The sequence below is a fragment of the Typopeltis vanoorti genome, chromosome 16 (assembly GCF_054136105.1).
Source record: "Typopeltis vanoorti isolate ZY-2024b chromosome 16, IOZ_Tvanoo_1.0, whole genome shotgun sequence".
NCBI classification, from domain to species: Eukaryota; Metazoa; Arthropoda; class Arachnida; order Uropygi; family Thelyphonidae; genus Typopeltis; species Typopeltis vanoorti.
The window spans coordinates 49,414,796-49,439,669 of record NC_143564.1 but is presented as its reverse complement, the minus strand read 5'-3'; the positions used below and the strand labels follow the sequence as shown (position 1 = coordinate 49,439,669).

Sequence of the window (24,874 nt, the reverse complement as noted above, 5' to 3'; positions counted from 1 at the left end):
CCTTTCTATATATGGGTACTATGAGAGCTCTACTCCAATCATCAGTAATTCATCCCTCTGTCCAGGCTTTCTGAACTATGCAGTGCAGCCACTGTAAGACTCTTATACCACCATACTTCTGCATTTCTGGTCAAATACCATCTATTCCTGCTGCCTTTCCACATTTCAAGCCTTTGATAGCTTTTTCTACTTCAAGTATGGATATGTATTCCTGACTGCATGCCTGGTCAGTGTTTTTACCACTGTGCTGTCATCACTGCTTGTTTCATTTAGCAATTATTCAAAGTAATTACTCCATACTTCAAGGATATCTTTTTCTCCTGTTTTCATTTCACCTTTATCATCTCTAATTCCTTTTACAGCACTCTTTCCTCCATTCCTAAGCTTCTTCAACAACCTCCAGAATATTTTGCCACCTTCTTGATAATTATTTTCTATATTCTTGCCAAAGTCCTCCCATGACTTTTGTTTAGCTAGTTTTACACAGTGTTTTGCTTTCTTACATTTCTCTCTGTATTCTCTAAGAGCAAAACTGACTTATTTGCCAGGAACTTTTGATATGCTTTCTTCTTTTCCTTCACTGCCTCTTTAACTTCCTGAGTACGCCATGGAGTTCTGATTTTTCTATCCTTCCAGACAACCTCACCACATGCCTCTCTGGCTGAATCAATCAATGTTTTCTTCAAGGTTTGCCAATACATCTTCAAGGTTTGGTTCCTGTTCTCACACTCTTTCATTTTTTCTTCAATCATGTTTGTGCATTTTAGTCTACAGTTCACATCTGAGAGCTGCTCATCTTTTATTCGCTTTAAAACTTTCTTACATGTTATTCTTTTCAATATGAAATTCAAATTTATCCTGCTCAAGACTAAATAGTGATTGTTTCCAATTTCAAATCCTCTGTGCACTCTGGTGTCTTGCACTAGGGAGAAAACATCACTATGAACAATAACATAGTCAATGAGATTTTTCTTATTCCTTGCTTCTTCTTCTCTCCATGTTTATTTGTGCACATTTTTATGTTGGAACATGGTATTAGTAATAACCAGTCCATGTCCTGAGCAGAAATACAACAGGTATTTGCCATTTATTATTAGCTTTGCTCTTTTCTCCAAATTTTCCCAAAATATTTTTGTATGTCTGACAATCATTTCCTACTCTGCTATTTAGATCCCCAACAAAGACCAAATTTTCCTTTTTCATTGTGTCAGTTGCTTTTTCTAAATCATCAAAAAATTCCTCCACTTCTACCTTAGTAGAACCTTCTGTGGGACCATAGGCACAAATAAGTCTCATTGTCCAATTCCCCATTCTGATATTTGTCCACATCACTCTACTTGAGACCGACTGCCATTCAAGAAGTTTAGCTTCGTATTTTGTGTTGAATACTATGGCTACTTCTTTTCCTTGATTGTCACATTTTTGTATATAATATATTTATTATTATTTATTATATATTAAATGATTAATAATTAATTGCTGTAAAGGGCTAAAATGTTGGTACTGGTTGCATCTAGACAAACGTTTATGAATCATGTTGTCACTTATGAGAGAAGCCAATGTTACCACTGCAATTTATGTTGCATGAATAATTAAATGAACTTGACAAAACTGTTATAAATTCTGGCTGTTTCATTATTCAATTATAATTACATTTCCTGCACTATAAAAGAGATCTCTTATTGCCATTTCAAGTACAGTGCTGAAAGCGATAATGGTAATGCACAATAGCTCAGAATGATGCTAAGCATTCAGTTGTTAATAAGTAGAAAAGGAACACAGCAGGAGAAAACTTGGAGTTTCTGTGTCTTCAATATATGAAGATTTGACAAAAATTATAAAAAGAGTTAAAAAATGGAAGACTGATTGTATAAAGAGATAAGTATGAAGTTTATTGCATTCATTACTCTATATAGGATACATTTCAGAAGCTGAAAGAATTTTATCGCTCTCCAGTTCATATGGAAAATACGATCTAAGATATCATTTACGAAAAGAAGCAAATAAATACAGACTGAGTAAGAAGAGAGAACGAGAAGAATACTTGAAGCAGGATGGATGAACTAATGAAAAATGAAAAGCCAGAACAATAATATCCATATGCTTTTTATGTGAAACTCACCCAATTAAACTTGTAAATCTAAATCTGTTGTCCATTAGTGGTAGGGATGGGTTAAGGGTTCATCAAGAAACTGTTTATACTATATTAAAGAGAAATATTTTTCATGGAACAGATAACAAGGTATAACAGGAAACCATTCCTGTAATTTGTATGAGGAAGGTATGAGTAAGGGAGTGAGGAATGTGTGTTTTGCTTATAGAGCAGATTGTAAGTAAAATGCAGGTAAAAAAGAGCATTATGTGTTCTTATGATCAGTTTCAATGAAGGTAATGATGATATGTTGCAAATTGTTTATGTGTATGTAGGGGTTCTAATACTGAGTGAATTAAGGAGGCAGTGTATTTAACTGGAATATTTCAAATGAAATGAGAAACTGTTGGCATAAAAATCTGTGTGTGTGTGTGTGTAAAGATATAACAACTCAACTTTATTTGCAAATTTGTCAAGCTAATTCAGAAACTGTCTTACTTAATTATAAACAAAAGAAATCATGCTACTCTGAACTGAACTACTGATCTAATATAGCTAGCAAAAGTGCTACACTCTCCTTGACTTTTCATAATATTCTTCTCACCAATCAAGACTAGTTTTCTCTTCCTGAGTAAATCTTATATCTAGATTATCCTGGCACAAACACATCACATCCAAGGCATCTTTATCCTACAAAAAGACTGGTATTCCTTTACCTATTCTAAACATTACTCCTCTTTTGCTCAACTGCTAACACTATAATTCCTAAACATGCCCAACCTTAGAATGCAGTGACCTTTTTTTGAATCTTGTTGGCTGCAAAGGTGAAAGGCATTTTATTATTTTCCTTATATTGATTAGGAAAATAGTAATAATTCATCCAACAATACAAAATATGGCTATAATGTCACTACTTGCTGGTTCTACACAATTTTTACTAGTGGCATTCTTAGGTCATAATTTATCTGAGTATATAATAATCATATAAAGTGTAAATGTAATCAAGCAGATAAATCAAATTTGTTTCTTTAAAGATGCTTTTGAAATTGTCCTAAAGTACCTTTCAGTTTCTAGTGACTACATTACTTCATAATTCAGTAGTGAGAAAGTTGACAGAAGTCCCACAAAATTGAAAATGTAATCAGTTGCTGAAAAACAAAATTAAACATAGCATTCTTCCTGTCGAAATTTAGGATTACATATATTTATGATAATCATTGTTAAAAATACCCCCCCCCCTGCTATTTTCTCCAGTATTCAAAAAAGCTTTTCCTAAGCTATTTCGATAACACAGAGCTCACTGTACCGTTCCCACATATGGAGTGGCATACCAAACACACCCCTTCTCAGAATGCTTCATTTTCCAGAATAGTTATTTGCTTAACAGATTATCATCCCTTACTGACTCCCCTGCTCTAATCACATTCCCACAGACACTGTTTCTAAATAACTTATTTTCTATAGGTATTTCCATAGATGATGTTGCTTCGAGATGAAACTGATCAACAACTGCTCCTTAAATTTTCTCTAATCATGTACAAACATGGGCAGCTGCTCATGTCTCAAAATCAATATTTGGCTCCAAAATGCCACCAATTTCTCATCCTCTTCATTGAATCCTGAAGTGTTAAGGAGACAAAAATATCTTCTGAACAGAGATTTTTTTAAAGTTTTTTTTTTTTTTTTTTTAAAGCCAATAATGGCATTAGCCTCTGAAAATGGTTGGGTTTTTTTGAGGGACCTGAAATATTTGAGTATAAGACTCTCAGACTCAAAAAAGAGGAGGGCGCTTTCCCCATCCTTTACATGTGATACGTGCATTACATGCATTTGGTTACATATGATACATCTTGGATATTATTATTACATGATGCCTCCAGAGAGTACAAAGGCTCATCGAGGGGGGGGGGGGGGTTACTTTACAACTCTATCTACCACCTGCAGCCTTTTGGCTAGAGAGTGGATATGCTAACTACTCAGCCAGCAATGATTATGGAGCTACACATGGTCACAGCAAGCAATCACCATGCCTTGAAAATGGAATAGCAATGTAGCCAAGATGCCACACTGGCACTACAGCAAAACTAATATCCTGTTCCCAGAGCATTTGAAAGGGTCTTACTGTAACACCAGTGATGCTGCAGACAACCAGACTAGACAAATGATCCTGGCCAGGCAACTAACCAACTGTCTTGCAAAATACAGACAGATGGTTGGTTGTTTAGGAGAAGATACAATCAACTCTCACTAGAGCAAATACAAGTACAATGAAGTCACTAACTATATAACATATTACCAAAATTGCCTAGTCTGATATGGAGGTGGCAGGGTTTTCCCTCCCACCTATTTGGCAAACTTGCCAGAAGAAACATACATTATTTACAACACAATATGCTGGCCGTAATTCTTTTGCAGTAATTCCAAAACAATTAACTTGGCCTATACCATCAATGCTATTCAGAGAAATAAAGCAGATCTTAAATACTATATTTAGCAGTATAATAAATCTTGTTCTTGACAGATCTGCTATAGAAAGTTTTGAATCGAGTAACTCTTTTACCAGATACAGTTCCAATTTAAATATATTAATATGGTTAAGTGTCTTTTGCAGAACAAAGAACAAGTGTAAAACATACATTAGCATAGCCTACATGCATATTACAGAAATGCTCCGGTTATTTGAATTCTGATTTAAGCTTAGAGTAGAGTTAGATATAAAAAGAGAACATTTTTAATGATCTTCTCCAAACATTTTCATGTTGTTCTACTATTATAATACACTTACCTCAGGAACCGGGTCCAATAAAGACTGTTTCAGACCAGGAATTATTGTTGGTAAATATGGTGCTAGATCCTAGAGGAAAATAAATAAGATTTCAACTTCTGTGCTCTACAGAAAATAACATTTTTTAAATTCAATTACAGAAAAATCTGAATTGATGGAATGATTTTTCACAAAACTAGTAATGATGAATGACTTTGGGGATTTCATGATAAGAGCTTATATTTGAATAATAAATGAGATCTTTGTGGGAAAGAAAGATTTATGCACAGGAAGATGGCGTTATATAAAAATCATGTATAAACAAGGTGGATAGTATATCAACTGTTATTCACCATCTACACTGTACACATTATGAAAGAAAGTGGTATGAAAAAACTTTAATAGAAAGAAAGTAGTTTCATACCACCAAATTTAATATCTGTGATATCAAAATTACAGATAATGAAGTCAGCCCTTTGTTCTTAAAGATCATATTATACTTCCAAATAAATTCAATAAACTTTTTAGGAATCCATAACTAAGCTGAATAATTTTTCATAATATCTTTCTTAACCAATGTCATAAATTGTGATCTCAGTGAAATTCTCTTCTCCAGAAGGATGAGGACTTAGAAAACTTCACTGATATTAAAATAGTTGCACTTTTTTTCTTGTAAAGATATATCGCACCTTCATTTCCTCCTTTTGATAATACTAAGATCTCCAAGTCCTGATTCAAAACCAGAAATCCACGATGATTTTTTTTTTTTTAATATTAGGGGGGGGGGGGAGGACTGTCTATGGAGGGAGATTCTGAACAGCCAGGATCCATCTTTCCTCCTCAGGAAAATATCCAAGAAGTTAAATTCAGCTTAATCTAGGATACTGGGTATTTTAATAGTTTCAGATTCTTCTGTGGGCATAGAGGTATTAATTTTATTTATTAATGGGTACGGAGCCACATCCTTCAATTTTTAATGTGCATGTTCCATTATTTTTCTAAATGTAGGGTTTACATTTAGTGGGATGATTTTTGTTGTATGGTGTCTCCATGAAATTCTGAGATACTATACTGTTCAGAGATGATATGGTTATAACAAGTTGAGATGATAATGTGTTAATAATGTCTCTTTAAAACTTCACAAAGAGTTACACTAGATATTGTAGTTATACTTACTCATTTTCTCATGATACAAAACATTCTGCTTTGTTGTGATCATTTGAATCTCTTTCACACCCTTACACTTTTGATACTCATGATTATGTAGTGTGTTCTCTTTCTCTCTCTCAGACACAACAGATTTGCAATCATGATTTTCAGCCTCTAAACTGTCACAATGTGTACAAATGGTGGAGCTATGACAGACAGTCTGGAGCATGTCTATACTTCTGAAACTTGAAGGAGTGAAAGGAGTTGGGATGTAGAGTCTAATGGGATAAATGAGATACCTTGGTTTCACTCCATCAACAGTATATCAGTGTAATAAGGTATCTCAATTGTCATGCAGACTATTCTACACCTCAAATCTCTTGTTCAATGCATATGTGATTTACACCCTAGCTCCTTGTTCTTTGAAAACAGAGAAAAAATCCTCATCAAGAAGGGCATACATTTTACAACTTCAACTGAGGCCGCACACAAAAGTCGCTGTAAAATATTTCTAGAAAGATGTTCTTTTAAACTCTGCTAGATAAAGAAGGGTGACATTTACCCAACATCATCATCAAATTCCTGCCATGTACACTCAAGGGGTGTACAGGATAATATAGTACTACATGAAAAAAATTACATTATTACTAACTTCCTATCTACAATTTTCCTCCAAATCCCAACAGATGTTCAACTACCAAACGTATTATGAGGAATAATGGTACAATAGTAGGATGTTTTCTGTTTCATATCTTTGCTATCTGATGATATGGCAATGCTGAACTTGGTTGGAACTTAGCAAGTGGCCCCTGAGGAACTTGAATGAAAGCCTAACACTAACAAAATTGAGAATTCAGCACCAGAGCTCTGCACACACCATGGATGTCCACTATCCAGCAAGCAATTACTTTACCTGGAAGTTTAATACAAAGGCTACCACATACACCATTCTCACGTCATAAGTTTTGAATCCTGTCCCCAGACCCAAGGGAAGAAAAATTACTGCAACATTGATGACCCTTGCAGGCAAGTCCATTAACCAATGATCTGGCTGGGCCATCCAGGCCCATCAGTCTTTCCAAAGCAGTGCATGACTACCAATCCCCCCCCCCCTTTCTGGAAGTCCAGAGGTTGGGCCACATGGAAAACAAAGCAGTAGGATGTGGATCCCAGTGCTGGATAGGAAAATAAAAAAGGGCCAAGAAGACTGGAAGAAATAGTAAGAATAGATGAAAATTGAAAAGAATTAATACTATCACTGGGTAGTCCCCTCTAAAACAAAAAAGGAAAGATGCCATTTCTCTTAGCTTTACTAAGGGTGATCAAAAGTGTGGATAGTGGAATGTATAGTGGGCTCCTGCAGTGAGTCTCTTGATACTCCATGAAAGTATCAAAATAACAATAATAAATTTAAAAGTTTTCTAAGAAAATGCACCAATTTTGTGATGATGGATTATTTAGAGGATGTTTTCCTTCTTTCTTTCTCTCTCTCTCTCTCTCTACAAACACATACCCTATAAAACCTTCTCCTCCCATTACCATATGTTATTTTCCAGATTCCTTCCCTAATATGTGACATTGCTAATGGGTAACTAGGTCTTTAATTTATTTGAAAATATCATTACCAACCAAAAATATTTGCAGAGTTGAGATTAAAAAATTCAAGTTCACAAAAGAGCGCATGCTTATTAAAACTTACCTTCTGATCAGTAAGGGAATACATATTTCCAATAATCTGAGCTGCCATTTTCCTCGTCTCTGTAGATCTGTCTTGAAATGCACGTTGAACTACTGGCATGATAAGAGCAAGAGAAGGGGCATCAATAAAGTGAACAAATTTTGTGTCCAGAAGTGTTGCTAAAGACATGGATGTTTTCTTAGAAGGATCTTGGAGAGCATCCAAAAGCACAGGAACAATAGCTTATTAAAAAAAAAAAAAAGTCCATTAATATGGTTTCATGGGTTCCTCCTATAAGACCCATTCATTTCATATAAATGAAAAACTATGATTTTAGAACATATAGAAAGGACTTCCTCAATTAAAAACACATTTGAAAATTCAAGAGATAGCAGATCAAAAAACCAATACAGGCAAGCCTTAAAAATAAAACATTATTAATACATTACTAATATGTTATTATTTTATTACCATTAGATCACCATGGAGTGCAAAGACTGGTCGTGGGAGGTCATTCTCTCTCTCTCTCTCACACATGGTCCATTATACCATGTCTTAAATGCATTCCCTCCACAATCACCACACTCTCAGGCAATGCATTCCAATAACTCACGGTTTTTCATACAAAAACTATTCCTCACCTGTCCTGCTGACACCCTCCTTATACAGTGTCTGGAAATGGCCTCCTTTCCATCTCATATTCCCACCCACAATCTGGTAATGATCCCTTACCAACTTGTATATCTCAGTCACATCCTCATTTTTCCTTCTATCCAGACTCTATAAATAGCATTTCCTCAACCTGTCTACATAAGGTACCTGAGGCAAATAAGGTCCACCTTATTTAAAATTTGATAAATTAGACAATTGTTTAGATTAATTGAAACAACAGTGTTCATATTAAAGTTTGTATTATCACTAATTAAAAAAAAAAAAAGACAAATAACAATTCTTGTAGTAATTTATATTTTAACCAAGTCTTTAAAAAACACCTTGTGTGGGCCTTATTAAACAATAGTAGTTTAATAAAGCCCTTGAACAAAATTAAATATTTAAAAAAGAATATAACCAAAGATCTTTTCAAAGAAAAGATCTTTGGTCACTCTCTGGCACTTATAATTTAACGCTTTTCTTCGTGGTGTTGCCTTTACAACTGCATAATTTGGCGTTGTCATTAACTCCTGAAATGATGACTTCAACTTTAGATTTGCCAGTGGAATCTCATCATCGGAGTTATCTGAATCACATGATAGAGGATTAGGACATGTTCTTACAGCTCGAGCAGGATTCAAAAATTGAGCTTTACATTTAAAAATTGTTGGGTTTCTCTTTAAAAATAACTTCAACCAATCTTTTCCTGTGAGGCCACTTTCTTCATTAAAGATATTCCTAATTTCATTTTGTTTGCAAAATATAAAAGTTTGCCTGCATATAGCTTTTGGAGTTAAAGGGATGCCAATTGAAGCAAACTTTACTATTCTTTCTACCAAGTTCTTCTCTTGTTCTTTTGTTAGTACAGTATTTCTTCCTAATCTTTTCATCATCTTCTTCTCTGTCTTTAAATGGTTCCTCAATGTTCTTCTAGATACTCCATAGCATTCTGATGTTGCACGTTGTGATAGTTGTCCTCTTTGTACAGCTTTCATAGCTGCTTCTAGTCTTTCATCAGTCCAAAGACCCTGTTTCTTCTTAACTTCTGACATTTTCAGAGGCCTTTAGCAATAAAATAAGTAATTATGAGCAATCATCAAAAAATAAAATCATAAATTATAGCAGTTTAATAAGGCCCATCAACAAATTTACTGGGCCTTATTAACTGATGCGAACCAGATTAGATCATATCTATTTTCACGTAAAATATAAATTCAAATCAATTAAAACTTTTTATCATAAAACTGAATGTTGAAAGAAAACAATTAAATATAAAAACAATGCGAAAAGAACAATATTTTCAATTAAACTTACGAATTATTGTGGGGTAATATTATTAAATGGGAAGACACAACCACCTCCCACAAAGGTCTAGGTCAAACTGACACAATACAGTCGCTAGACAATATGCCACCACTGATTTGCCATTGCTTATTGTGTCCTCTGTGTGTGTATGTAAGAAACCAAACCAGCAAAACTTACTGTAAATGCGATTTTTTTAAACAGGCTTTATTATACACTGGGCCTTATTTGCCTCAGTTACCTTAGTCAACATTCCAGAGGCGAGAAAAATATCTTGGTCAATTGTCTCTGGAGCCTTTCCAATATCTCTTCATCCTTTTGAAAACCAGGTGATCAAATCGGTGTCTACATATTGAGCCTAATGAAAGCCTTATAGAGTGGAACTATAGCCTCCTTATCCTCCACATCATTAACACAATCCTTACAATTTTAGCAATGCGTTCAAAATTTTAGGTCCTTGTCCACCATCACTCCAAATCCTTTATCACCTCAACTCTCTTTAAAGTATCCTCACCAAATGCATATTGTGCATTCCATCTTTGCTTTTAAAACCTTACACTTTGCCACAATAAACTGTAAGCTAGGTGAAGGAGCAAAACAAATTTGTTCATTCCCCTGGTTCTTCAAATCCTCTTGCAAAGCTGCATTTTCTTTACTATCATAGTTCTCAAACATTTCCCAATATTAATAACACAGAAATTAAACAATGGTCCCAAAACAGACTCTTGGTGTCACCAATGACTTTCATCCATCTTCTGTGATATCACTTCCCAATACACAATTTGCTGTTACCTATTAGACAGCCAGTCTCCAATCTATCTAACCTCAATCTGTTCCAATTTAATTACCAGCATGTCATGTAGCAATATATCAAATACCACTTAATTTGCATCACCCCTGTCTAATGCATTTGACACCTTGTTATAGTAAGCAAGATTGCTAAAACACAATCTTCCTTCAGAAAACCTATGTTGTCCAACAAAGATGGATGCTGCTATTCTCAACTGAATTCTAAATCTTGGTATTGACTAATTTCTCTAACACTTTAACCACAACCTCAGACATAGAGAATGGGGGAAAATTCCACCCTCTTTCCACTACTTTGAAACTTGGCCAAATCTGACTCAGGATAAAAAGCCATACCGGTGCTATTTAAACTCCCTGGAACATTCTCTCAAAACACATGGTGATATATCATCAAACTCTACAGTCTTATTCAAATCAAGTTTACTCTATTCCTCATATACTTTCTGTTCATTAACCATCAGTGCCAGCCATCTTTCACAATGTTTTATATAACATTTGAGAGGGGGGAAAAAATTAAAAATCAAACAACTGACAATATAAAAACAAATTCACTAAGCATGAAATATTCTAATTTAGGTTATTAATAATTATGTAACTATATCATTAATTTTATGAAAATTCTAGTGGGAATGTTAGAAGTACATTATGAGGAGCAAAGAGATGAAAGAGTGACTCTTTCATTTCTTGAAGGAGTGGGGAGGGAAATAAAAATGCAGGGTAAGAACTTGTTAAGGATTGTATTTTAGTATTTTTATTGCAGCATCACAAATTTTTTTAAGCATTTATAATTAACAAAGAAGTGTAACATAGAATCATTACAAAAGTTTCAGAAACATTCAATTTTTGTATGATAATCATTTTTATCAAACTAAAAATTATGATGCAATTTCTGCACCATGTCCACATAAAGAGCGATATTGGTTACAAAATACTTACTTGAACAAATCATGAAATCAAGCTTCAATAATGCCTAAAGATCTAAAATCTTAATTCAGTACAATGTTAGTTTGCAAATCTATTTTTAATATGTGCCTTCTGATCATAACACACACACTTATCAGGTAATATCCAGACTACTAAGGCCAAGGGAAGGTGTTGAAAAGTCGCAGCTAAGAAGTAGCATAGATAGCACTGGCTGAAAATCGAAAAAATTGCGAATTTATTATTATTAATCGTTATCCTACGAGAGAGAGGAGACTGCCATGATCATAAAATCGGACTCAAAGCTCAGCACTGTGTACTTCTCAGGAAATACATAACATGAGAGACTGTTCATATGAAAATGTGTCATTTAGTCAAAAGACCAAAAAAATGTTTTCATACTTCAAAATATTGGGGGGGGGGGGGGAATCACCATGACAATTCTCATGAAGATTAACTATGGATATTATTATTATTGGCCTTCGAGCAGGAGACATCCATCTCAGGTGGCAAAGGTATAAACTCAACAAATCATCTAAATTCATACTTATACATGGGTTTATGACTAACAGCTGGTTTTATATGTGAGAGGAGAAAACCACAACACCAGGAGTAAAATGCAAAAAAAACTTCCTGAGCCCAATACCAACCAATGATTATCAGGAAAATTACTATCCATATACAGACTGGATTGTACAACCTATAAGTTTGGTTACCTTATGTACTTCTCTATTCTTACATCCCTTTTTTAAGTTTACTTTCATATACATTTATAAACAAACACATAACAATGACAACATGCTCAACACTGCTAAATTACATGGAGCGATTTGTCACCCTTTTTATGAATGGGTTGAATATAGGCCAATTTCCAGGCTTTGGGAAATATACCAGTGGAGTAAGAAAGTATGCACAGATGAAATAGCATATATCAGTCAGTTCAACTGTACACACACCTTCAGGACAATTGGAGGAATGCCAACAGGACTAGGAGCCTTTTTTATGCCTAATTTAGACAACAGGTTTATGATCTTTTTCTGACAAAAGAATACAGGGAGGCATTGTATGTAGGGAAGTTGGAATGACTAGGGGCATTTGCCATTGTCAGTTATGCATGCATTGGAGACAAAGTGTGAAGCCCAGAGATTAGCTTTTTCTGTGGGTGATGTTGCAATTGAGCCATCTGGGTATGATAGGGGTGGGAATAGCATAGGGCAAAAGTTACGACAAATAGCTTTGGCGAGAGACCAGAAGGCATGGCTGCTGTTTGGACAGGCTGCAAGTTTCCTGCTTTTCGCCCATTCAAATTTTGTTTTGGAAGCATTGATAATTTTCTTGCATCTGTTTCGGGCTTCAGTATAGGCACTGAAGGAGGTTGGAGTTTTTGATTTGAGCCAGATGTATGCCTGGTTTTTCATTTGTACAGCTTGGCACCTTTTGGAGAACCAGGGTTTAGAGAGGGGATGGCAGTTCAGAGAAGTGTGGGGAATGTATATTTTCATGCCAGTGTGGATTACTTTGGTGATATTTGGATTGGAAGACCAGAAACAATAGTCCAACCATGGGAATGAAGCATAGTAGTCTCGGAGGCTGTCCCATTTGGCACTGTTATAATGCCAAACTACTCTTGTGTGGGTGTGACTGCGTAAGCATCGTTGCATGGGGGAGGATATGAATACTAGATTGTGGTCAGAATTACCCAGGTGGCTCACTACATTCATTGCATATTTGGAAGGGACATTGGTAAGGAAGAGATCTAGTGTATTTGGGGAGTGATTCACGTTATATCTGATATTCTGGTTGGCTTTTGAACAAGTTGTGTAAGGTTGTTAGTGATGGCAAATGTTTCAGCATCTCTGCCTGCAGGATCTATATAACTGGAAGAGGAAAGAGAGTTGGTTTTATGGACATTAAAATCATCTAAGAGGATGATTTCACTGTTAGGAGAGTGGGACAGTGGGACTGGAGAAAATCAATTTTTAAGGAGAGGAAATCAAAGAGCTTGGAGTGGTTGGTGGTATTAGGAGAGCAAAAGAGACAGCAGATGAATATGACTGTGTGGGGAAGGAATATTTTTAACTAAAGAAGGTCAAAGTTAGGCAATTCTAGGTTAGGTGCTCTCTGATCATAAATATGAGCAGATGCCACCCTTGGGTAGAAAGGAGTTAAATAATGTATGGTTTGGAAGGTTGAGATGACAGTGCTGGGGGAAGGTGAAATTTGAGGTTCTGTTAAAAAGAGTAGGTGGGGTTTGTTGGACTGCAGATGGGAGTGAACACTATTAAGGTTGGAGATGAGACCACGGACGTTGGTTAAAGTGGATATGCAAGGATCTGTGAGGCATGTATTTGACCGCAAGGGTCTTGCACATTTCTTATGCAGTGCCTGCATACTGGTCTCCTTGGTGGCTACTAATGGCGTCACTTGATTTTTGCACTAGTTTGGTTTGTTTGTAGTCTATGATCCATCTATTATCTCCATTTTGGCATTTTCGAAGTTCCGTCTTTGTTCCTTCTGGGCAAAAGCTAAATCGGGTTGAGTACGGATGCACGACTGGGGGCAGGTGTCCTTTAGCTTGTTATTTATTGCCATTATTAATTTGGATGTGTTTGTCAGTGTGTCACAGGACACTTTCACGAGATGTAGAAAGTTCATTCTGTCCTTTCTTTATGGGTCCGAAATGATGACATTTGACAATATTTCTGGGGTCGAAATTGCATTCACTGCTAACTTGCTGATGTCTTGTTTTAATGATTTACCGTTTTCCACCAGAAAGTTCAGAATAATGGCATTGAGTCTCCTGTTTTTGGCCTCGAGTGACTTGTGTACCGTTGATGCGATAAAGTCACGAAGTTCGTCGATATCTCGAGTTTAGTTTCCAACTTTCGGATTTTGTAAGAGAAAGTATCGATTGCGGTATTAAGTTGTTGTTCGAGGTTTTCAACTCGTCTGCCTAGAGGAAGGAAGGAAGGCGCACTGAACAGAAGAAAGGCTGGTCGAGATTGATAAAAAGCTTGTGTGCTGATTAATCTATTTTCATGCAGGAAGTAGGTAGCCAGTGGCAACAGAAATCACACAATATACCTTTTTATTTGTTCTTTTGGTAACTTCGGATTCACAGCTGCGGCACTTCATATTGTCATTCCGTTTGGCGATTTGCTGTGCTTTGCTGGCGGGACTCGAAGTAATCTTTCATTGTTGGCCTTTGTTGCTGCCATCTTTACTTCACACGGTAGACATAGTGAGTGCTTTCATGAGGCTGTTTTTTAATAACTTATTTGAAAGACTATGGGCAGTTACAATTTGTGTGGAAGCAATTGGCTCCTTAGTACCCTCTCTTACTTTTCCATTTACTGATTACTTTGCACAAAAAAACACTTGCAATTACGATAAAATGTGGGAGCACAAGTTTCACGTAACTTATTCACAGGTTTATTTATTGTTTATTTATGTATATCACACTAATCTCAGATTAGTGTGATATACACAAGTAAACAATAAATAAATAAATAAATCTCCCTGTTATAATGGTAAAGTCATTGTATTATGACTAATCATTCAAATCACATAACTATCATGATATAATCCCTTTAAACTGTTAGTCATTTTTCTCTGATTATAATTAATTTCTTCACATTCAGTTAAAAAATTTAGTGGATAAAGGTGGGAGCCACGGTCTGAATTATATCGTTGTTACTCCTACAATCTGGTGAATTTTACTAGCTGCCATATCAATGTTATTCATGAAGTTTTTCTGAAAACTTCATGACACCAATCAGTAGATTCTCATATGGAACACTATCAAAAGCTGTGCTAAAATAAAAATAAATCACATTATTATTACATGACACCTCCAAGGACTCGTCATGGGAGGGCACTCTCCTCTACTCCACTAAATACACTCACCCTCTCAACTACTAAATTCTACTACCATCAGCAGTATTTTTTTGTCTGTAAATTGGGTGCGTGTGTTCTGAAGGCCAATTTATCTGTACACGGGATGAAAAATCTGAGTTTCTGGGAGAAAAAATCCTGATACTTCCATATGAGAATGGCTAACTTACCATCATCATCAAATTCCTGCCATGTACCCTCAAGGGGAGTACAGGATATGATTGTACTACATGAAAAAAATTGCATCATTACTAACTTCCTATCTATAATTTTCCTCCAAATCAGTCTTTTACTTGTCAAGACTCCGACATTATCAGATCTTATATTTCTATTGTCTAAGGCACTTTGTACCGTATCAATCCACCTATATCTTGGTCTTCCTCTAGGTCGTTTTCCTGCCAACCTGGCAGAGAACACTTGTTTTGCTAATCTTTCTTTGCCCATTCTGTTTAAGTGACTATACCACCTGAGATTAGCTCTGCTAACACATTCCTGGATGCTGACAATGTCAAGTTCTTTCCTAATATCCTCGTTTTTAATATGATATTGCCATTGATGCCATCTGTTCACGCCTCTAATCTTTCTCAGGACTCTCATATCTGCAGTCTCTAGTCTTTGGTCAACTGTTTTACTTCTGACCCAGCTCTCGGATCCATATGTTAAAACTGGTTTGAACACAGTCTTGTATACAGCTAATTTAGTGTTCCGACTAATTACTCTCTTATTCCATATGAATTTATTCAATTGACTTCCCATACCAGCTTTGCTGATTCTGTTGTCTATTTCTATATTTAATTTACCGTCTTCATTAAAAATCGTGCCTAAGTAGCTGAAATGTTTCACTTGTTCCACAGGTTCTCCATTTACAACACAGTTGACATTTTCAATGATTCTGCCTATTTTCATTGTCATTGTCTTTTTATTACTGACCTTCATACCATATCTATTACAACAGCTATTCAATTTAGTCAGAGAATCTTGCAGACTTGTAGCGGATTTATTTAGAAGTATAACATCATCTGCATAAAGCAAAGAGCTGACATTAACATCTCCAATTTTGATATCATGTTTAATACCACTTTCCTTCATAATGTGATCCATATAGATAATGAATAACAGAGGGGATAATATACATCCCTGTCGCACACCAAATTTAACATTAAACCATCTTCCTGTACTTCCTTCAATTCTAACTACTGACTTACAACTCAAATAAAGACTAAGTATACCCTGATATAATGTCCCATTGACACCATATAACTGTAGTATATTGAATAGCTTCTCTCTTGGCACCTTATTATATGCCTTTTCCAAATCGACAAAACTTAAATACAGATCGTTGTTATATTCCCATGCTTTCTCGACTATTTGTTGTAAAGTGAAGATCTGATCCTGACAGCCTCTATTTGGCCTGAATCCAGCTTGTTCTTCACCAAGCTTTTCTTCCACAATTCTTCTCAACCGTTTCTCAAGTATACTTGCACAGATCTTCTGAGAGCTGCTCAACTTTTATTCGCTTTAAAACTTTCTTACATGTTATTCTTTTCAATATGAAATTCAATTTTATCCTGCTCAAGACTAAATAGTGATCGCTTCCAATTTCAAATCCTCTGTACACTCTGGTGTCCTGCACCAGGGAGAAAACATCACTATCAACAATAACATAGTCAATGAGATTTTTCTTATTCCTTGCCTCTTCTCTCCATGTGAATTTGTGCACATTTTTATGTTGGAACAAGGTGTTAGTAATAACCAGTCCATGTCCTGAGCAGAAATCCAACAGATATTTGGCATTATTATTAGCTTTGCTCTTTTCTCCAAATTTTCCCAAAATATTTTTGTATGTCTCACAATCATTTCCTACTCTGCTATTTAGATCCCCAACAAGGACCAACTTTTCCTTTTTCATTGTGTCAGTTGCTTTTTCTAAAGCTTCAAAAAATTCCTCCACTTCTACCTTAGTAGAACTTTCTGTGGGACCATAGGCACAAATAAGTCTCATTGTCCAGTTCCCTATTCTCATATTTGCCCACATTACTCTACTTGAGACTGACTGCCATTCAAGAAGATTAACCTCGTGTTTTGTGTTGAATACTATGGCTACTCCTTCTTTTCCTTGATTGTCATTGCCTGAATATAACATTTTGTATTTATTGCTCAGAAAGATCTCACCAGTTTTTGTCTTTTTTGTTTCAGTCACCCCTATTATGTCGATCTGGTACTTATTTAATTCCTCAGCTAGCTCCATTTCTTTGCTATTCAGGCTTCTTATGTTGATAGTATTGATCTTTAACTCTGGTGACGTTGAGTTGGGGGTTTGTTTTCAGATTCGTTCCAGTAGCTGACTTTTCGCTGTTCGCCCTGGTTCCCTGGCGAAAACAACAGGGGCCTTGTTTAACTGGCGATGCCCCAGCCGGCATGAAATTTTGTCATGTGATACCATCATTTTTTATTTTGGTTTAACCAATAAGAATACAATTTGGTCGGCTAAATCCCAAATTGCCCGCCATCCTCGTTTGTTCAGTATCCAAGTAGATACCCAACAGGGTGCACCACGAGAAGGTGTGGATTATACATTAGGTCAGAAGCCCTGGTCGGTTCTCCGCATTCCTTTAAAGGCTATGTGGTGGTCTCCTCTCAGTTATACAGCTTTGACCCTTAAAAAGCCCATATAAGGATTCCCCTTGTCTTGACAAGAATCGAACCCAGGTCTTTTCCAATTGAAGGGAGCAATGTTCTGCTGTTCTTCCAATTGCACTACAGTCATAACTGTGGTCAGTTTTCTCATTATAAAAAAGTAGATCTGTAATAACCAATTGCTCTTAAAGAAACCATAATGTGTCCTTCTTAACAAAGGCTTCCTCTTGAGAATATTCCTTGATATGATTGTTAATTAAGTTTTCATCACTTTTTAACATTAAGAAGACTCACTGGTTTATAATTCTCTACTTTATTTAATAAATTAATTTTATGATTGGAATAACTCTTGCAAATTTCCAACCAGAAGGTATTAGCCATAATATCAGCAATTTATTGAAGATAATCAAATATGAACTGATCAACCTTGATATACTTCCCTAAATCCAACTTTATTAATTCTGAAGTGATGTAAGGGAAGAACTTCTGCCTCCTGTATTACACACCATAGGTAAATCTTGTCCGTTAAAATATTTGTAGAAAATGTCAACAGCAGGGTGACCTGATGAACAGCTAAGCAAGAAATCTGCTCTCTTCTGTGCTAAGTCAAATATCTTTGGAAAGATGTTAAATTATCCCACTGTGAGAACAACATTCAATAGCTGAACAGATTTGTAAGTTGCATAGAGTTAACAGCTGTCCATATGGAGAGCATTACAAAGAATGAAAGAGAAAAATCGAATTGTTGATAGGCTGAAGGTCAGAGTTATCTTAAGAAGAGAAATTTCGTCATGTCCAAAGATTTGGATGCTGTTAAATATAAAACTGGATTAGTAGAAAGGTTTCAGGTAGTGTACAAATTCACTATTAATGGGTTTCTCCATTACTTTTTGAAGAAATGAAGGGAAAGAAATTGGACAGAAATTTGATTTAATAATTTGTTGCATTTCTTATATGGGTTAATATTGGCAAGACAAATTCCAGTGATTCATTCCAGGAATTGCAGACAATAAAAAGACACGGAAGAGGATCCAACACTTGAGCACAAACCTTCAGGTAAAATGGAGAAATAACATCAAAACAGAACATATTTTGGTATCCAGTTCAAATAAAATTCTGATCTCTTTTGGATGACAAAGAAAACATCAAATTCTGCATGTTATACTACCATGAATGGAAAGTTGTCTTTCTCCCGTTTGTCTAATTACTTAATAGTGCATTTTGAGCATCTCCTACATAATATTAATATCAACTGTCGGTGCCAGGTTATTTTGCACCCTAAGCAAACTTTACAATTGCAACCCTTATTTCATAAACTAAAATGTTTCTAATTGACATTAAACAAAATAAAATTGTCTTTCAGGTTAAATTAATAGGTAAATTAATAGGGCTTTTTTATTTTCTTTTTTAATTAATTGAAATTCTCTGTTATAATTCATTTACAAAAAAAAAAAAAAGTTATAAAATACCGAAATTTAATATTTTAAAATGTTAACGTTTTAAAATATTTATCTTAACTGAATTTTAAATAGAGGTAAGTTCAAATCATTTAGATAAGGAACAAAAAAGAACCAAGAGTTAAATAGTAAAATAGTGTGATGTGCGAGGGATAAGGAAAAAGAATCGATACCTAAATCATATATCACTATTTAATTTTGATATTTTAGTAAAGTATGAATAAAGCATAGCTTGAAGTTTTGCGCCCCTTCATGGCTTGCACCCTAGGTGGTTGCCTAGTTTGCCTAAATGGTAGTGCCGGCCCTGATTAATATCCATGAGCTTGAGTTTGGTATATAAATATGCTTGTCTTTGCAATTTGGAAATGTTCTGTAACTGAACTTCAAGAATTTATCATTATGAATGTCCTCTCAAGGCGCTTTAGAAATGGAGGATAACCATATGTCTTTTCTTTAGGTCTCTGGATTCTTGCATGATCTTTTAGAAGAATACATGCATAAGTCATTATACAGTGCTAAGTTGCTACTATAAGGACCCTTGTATACAAAGATTGCTTACTCTGCTCCAGTGAGACTCATATACTTCAACACAAAAGTATTAAGTCAGCTTTCCTGACTAATGGTTTCAGCAGATCATTCATCAACAAAATCATGAATAACTTATGAGAGCTTCCTTTTTCTTTTCAAAAGGAAGTTAATTATATATCCATCTCTTGTACATCTGAATAACCACTGAGTATAGCAGGCCTCTTCTGCTAACTTTCGTTTATAAGATTGGCAAGTTTGGCAGAAGGGAACATAACCATGAATTCCATAAATGAAAGATGCCAAGAAATTATATTCTTGGTTTCATCCTTTATCCAAGTGTAAGCAAACAAAGTTTGCACCTGAAGAAACTTCAGGACTGGGCAACTTATATACTGAGACTAAAAACTTCACATCGCTTGCCTTACTATCTCATAATGTACAGCACATATCCTTTTGAAAGATTACCGAAAGGATATGTACCTCAATAAGATCTCAATAAAGGTCGAAACCAGTCTAACCAGACCGGTTTCGACCTTTATTCAGGTCTAATCAGTGGGAGCCATACCCTGAAGTGATACCAAGGTATGTGATGTGAAGTCATTAGCCTCTATATATGAGTTGACAAATCCTGAAGTTACTTCAGGTGCAAACTTTGTTTGCTTATACTTGGATAAAGAGTTAAACCAAGAATATAATTTCTTGGCATCTTTAATTTATAGTATAACCAAGTGGAAAAACTTTCAACTAACACCATGAATTTCAGCAATCTCGACTGGTAGAATTTACTATTTTCTCTGAGCACTGAGTTCTAAAAAAGTGTAGAACAAGAAAACATTCATTATGGAACGATTCTGCAAAGCATTGTTATTTTGTCACATCTTAATACATCCAATGGACTATTTTATTAATTTTGTCAGTAAGTTTTAATATCATTTAATTTTTTTGTGGCACATTAATATCTAATGCACCAAACACACTTGAAAGTGAGGGCGATATATTTATTCATGTTACAGATTTTGTTTCATGGTGCTTTGGCACTAGTCAACCTGGTTATAGAAGATGTCCAACGGATATATCTTTTATAGCTATTGTGTGCCACAACACTTCAGCCATTACAGCAAAGTCCACTTTGTTCTGATAGTAATTATAACACAGAAACCTCAAGCTTTCTTGGTTGATGTGAATTCTATCATGATTTGGAGAAAGGTGGACACTGACAGGACACACAGGAAAATGCTGCTCTTGTGGATGATGTTTACTGCTTCCTACTAAGCAATGGGAAGAAGTTACTTCCTGGTGCTTAGGAGAAGGACACTATGATCCCCCCCCCCCCCCCAATGTTTTGGATACTGTAGTGTTATGGCAGTTTTTATAATACATTTTTAATGCAATTCACAGCTTCACTTTTTTAAAGTTAAAATAAAAAGAAAAGAATAAAAAGAAATATCTAGAGTCCAAGTAACAGTCAATGAGTGCTACAAAGCCTCATGAAGTATTTGTATATTTAGACATCTTCATAAAAGCATTTTCTGAAGGATATATAGTTCATTTAGTCCACAAAGATTTTTAAATTAATAATAATGAATAATATTATTAATAACATTTATAATATATAAATATTTAATTATTTCAAAAATATTTATAATATAATTTATTTAATATTTACTAAAGCCTTGGATTCATTTTAATGAATAAAATCTTCATTAATACCTTGGATTTCTGGATTCCTAATCACAGATCCTATTTGTTTCAATGCTTGAGCACCAGCTTTTTGAACTTTGACATGTGAGTCTGAAAGGACTTCAATTAGCTTTGGAACTATACTAGGCAGACATGAAGACAACTGTTTTGGGGCACAAAAAGCCATTGCTCCTAACAGTTCAATCGACCCTTAAAATAAAAAAATAATTACTATTACCATTTGATTGCCACATATTCAACATTTAAAATCTTAACAGAAAAAATGCACAGAAATTTACTGATGACTTGAATACAGTGGCTATTATTTCAACAATGTTGTGTTTACAATAATTCAATGTAGTCAGTGTGTATCTTCTTTTCAGGTCTGCCATTTGATCTTTTTGTACTTTTCCAATGTCTTAATAATTTAAATAAATGACTGACAAATACTTGAGAATAGTTCTTTATCACGCAAGAATCGTGCATAACATGTTATTATTTGGTAACCTTCATGGAGTCAAGACTTATCATGGGAGGCCCACTAAACCAGTAACATGTTTATCATAATGAACTTTGTAGTTATTTACACTACCTGCACTCACAACACACTCAGGAAATGCATTCCACTCACTAGCAATTCTCCATGTAAAAAACCTACTCCTCACACCCTTTTTCACCACATCTTTATACAACTTCCAGGGATGGTCTCTCGTTCTTCCCAACTTAACATCCATGCTTTTTAAAATTTCTTCTATATTAATCTGATAGAATCCCTTAACTAACTTGAAGGTCTCTATCATATCTCCTCTTTTCCTCCTATCCACCAACCTATGTAAATCCACATTCTCTAAAATGCTCTTAATAACAAACACTCCAGAGTACTGATATCACTTTGGTTATTCATCTTTGGACCCTCTCCAGTGTTACCACATCTTGAAAACTAGGTGACCAAATCTAATATAGAGGCACCACCACCACCTCTTTATCACTGCATGTCAATGTACTTTTTTATCACAGCAGCAATACGATGTTCAATCTTTGCAACACATACAATGTGCCCTTGGAACTTCAGTCCACTGTCCACTATCTCTCCAGGATATGAATCTCATCCACTTCCTTAAGTACAATTCCACCAATATAGTACATAGCCTCATATCTCTGTATCCCAAAGTGTGGACCAGTTTTCTCCTGTAACTTTTAAGACTCAGGATGTGAGAAATCCCAGTAGAATTGTAAATGTACTTTTAAGGAAGTAGAAATTTAATTATGATAGGGGAGAACATAAATAGGATATGATATTGTGGGAAAAATATAAAAAAAACAACTAGTAAGATAAAGCCGAAACCTGAGTTTGTTTCTTGGTTTTATTCATTGACCATATATTAATAAATGATATACACAAATTGTCAACAAGTTACACCAGCTATTCTGTCTGGCTTCTTCAGGACAAGTATGATGGTACAATAATATTTACTAGTAAAAAAGAAGAATGGAGTAACACAGTCAAATAATGAAGTCTTTCGATGTCCGAGTTGCTCTCAAACCTGTCAAAACTATACTCCACATTTTAAGATCTCCTAAGGACATTAATGACTTCTTCAAATATGCAGGCGTATACAACATCCCATGTTCTTGTGGATTAAATTAGATAGGCCAAACATCAAGAAGCCTGGAAATTCGAAAAAAAAGAACATATAGGGGACGTGAACAACAACAGAACAGACACTTCAGGATTAGCCCATCATTTCTCGATCTCTAACCACACCATCGATTGAGAGAACAGCTCCATGCCTTATTGTTAAATTGTGAATGAAGCCATGTTATGTAATTTATTATTTTTCATTCACATTTAACATTGCTTATTAAATATTAATCATGGCTCATATAAATTTATTTATTATTCCTTAAATAAGAATTACTAATTAAAAATTTATTCAAAACCTGACCTATTATTAGTTTATAAAATAATAATATGTTTAGAATTTTGTGTAACTAAATATATATGGTGTAACGTAAAGTGTTAATTTATATTTAACTGTATACGTAATCAAAAAGTTAAAGAAGTAGCTTAAATATTCTGTTGTTTTTATTTGTGAAATATTTAATGTTATGTAATCACTCATGAATAATAATAGACCATACATTACATTAGTGAAATGTTTACGTGCAGTCTGTTGTCATGGAGACGCACGCGTAAACAACCACGAGTGGAGTAGAGCGTGGCGTTCGAACGTAAGGTGGGAGTGAAGGTCAGAATTAGAAGAATATAGAGAGAAAGAGAGAGAGGAAGGAAGGTGATAGATAAGATAGAAAGGAAGAGAAGAATTATTATTAAGAAGGAGGAGAGAGTTTTGCGGAACCAAGATTATATAATCCTCAGGGCAGAGATTTATGAGTATAGTGTTCGGAAGTGAACCTATAAGTAGTGAAACATAAAGTTTAATGTTATAAGTGAAAACTGCTGTTGTTATGAAGAAAGGTTGATGCCGTAATCAGATAAAAGGAAACTGGACAGTCAATGCGAAAATTCTGATTAGTTCCAGTTAATCTGGATTACGATTAAATTCTATGTTGCCCTAGGAAAAGGTTATATTGGTTACTTGGAGAAAAGTGAACAGGAAAAGATATTAGTACCTAATTACTGTTGTTTGGAATAGTGAAGTGCGACTTACAGTAATACAGTTTAAACTATGGAGAATATTTGTTATGTGTGTTCCGCTAATGTTAATTAAGTTAATTCATAAGTGCTCTCTCAATAATTTGATGTATTGAAGAATTTGTCTGGTAAGAGTAGTTGTATAAGTTTCTCTATTCTAGCATTAACTGTAATATACCTCCGATGCTCAAGGTCCGGGAATATATTTGCTTGGAATATAGCTTACGTAGTTTATTGCCTGCTGTGAATATAAACATTGAGCTGATAGATTTGTGAAGACTGAATAAGATGTGAAATTGTTATATTAACTTGAGATAAGAAGATTTGTGTTTTTGAGACTGTGAATAATATATTAAAGTTAGAACATTGAATTAGCATCAGTGACCTAAGAAGAAGTGTTAAGTTAATTGTATAGTTCCATTTTAAAATAGAGTTTTTGTATTTGTTAACCATATCATATATTAAATGTTTTATTTTGTTGATCTAAATATTGTGTTTGCCTGAATTCCTTATTATTGCACCGTTCATAAATATTCGAATCTTACGGGAACCCCAAGTAAAAATGATAATAGATGATTCGGCCTAATGAGATGACTGCTAACTTAATTTAGAACTGATCCTACTATTTATATAGACTAATCTAAGAATAGGGTGGCGC

General features: G+C 34.9%; 1 protein-coding gene across 1 annotated transcript in view; it reads right to left on the bottom strand.

The window, feature by feature from the left end:
- Positions 1-24,874, bottom strand: part of l(3)80Fj (lethal (3) 80Fj) — a 770,029-nt gene that overhangs the window by 272,066 nt on the left and 473,089 nt on the right. Inside the window, exons 34-36 of the mRNA XM_090405954.1 lie at positions 21,591-21,770; positions 7,705-7,925; positions 4,878-4,946 (exon numbers count right to left, since the gene is read on the bottom strand). Of these exons, the coding sequence (XP_090262080.1) occupies positions 4,878-4,946; positions 7,705-7,925; positions 21,591-21,770 (470 nt within the window). The remainder of the gene's footprint in view (positions 1-4,877; positions 4,947-7,704; positions 7,926-21,590; positions 21,771-24,874) is intronic.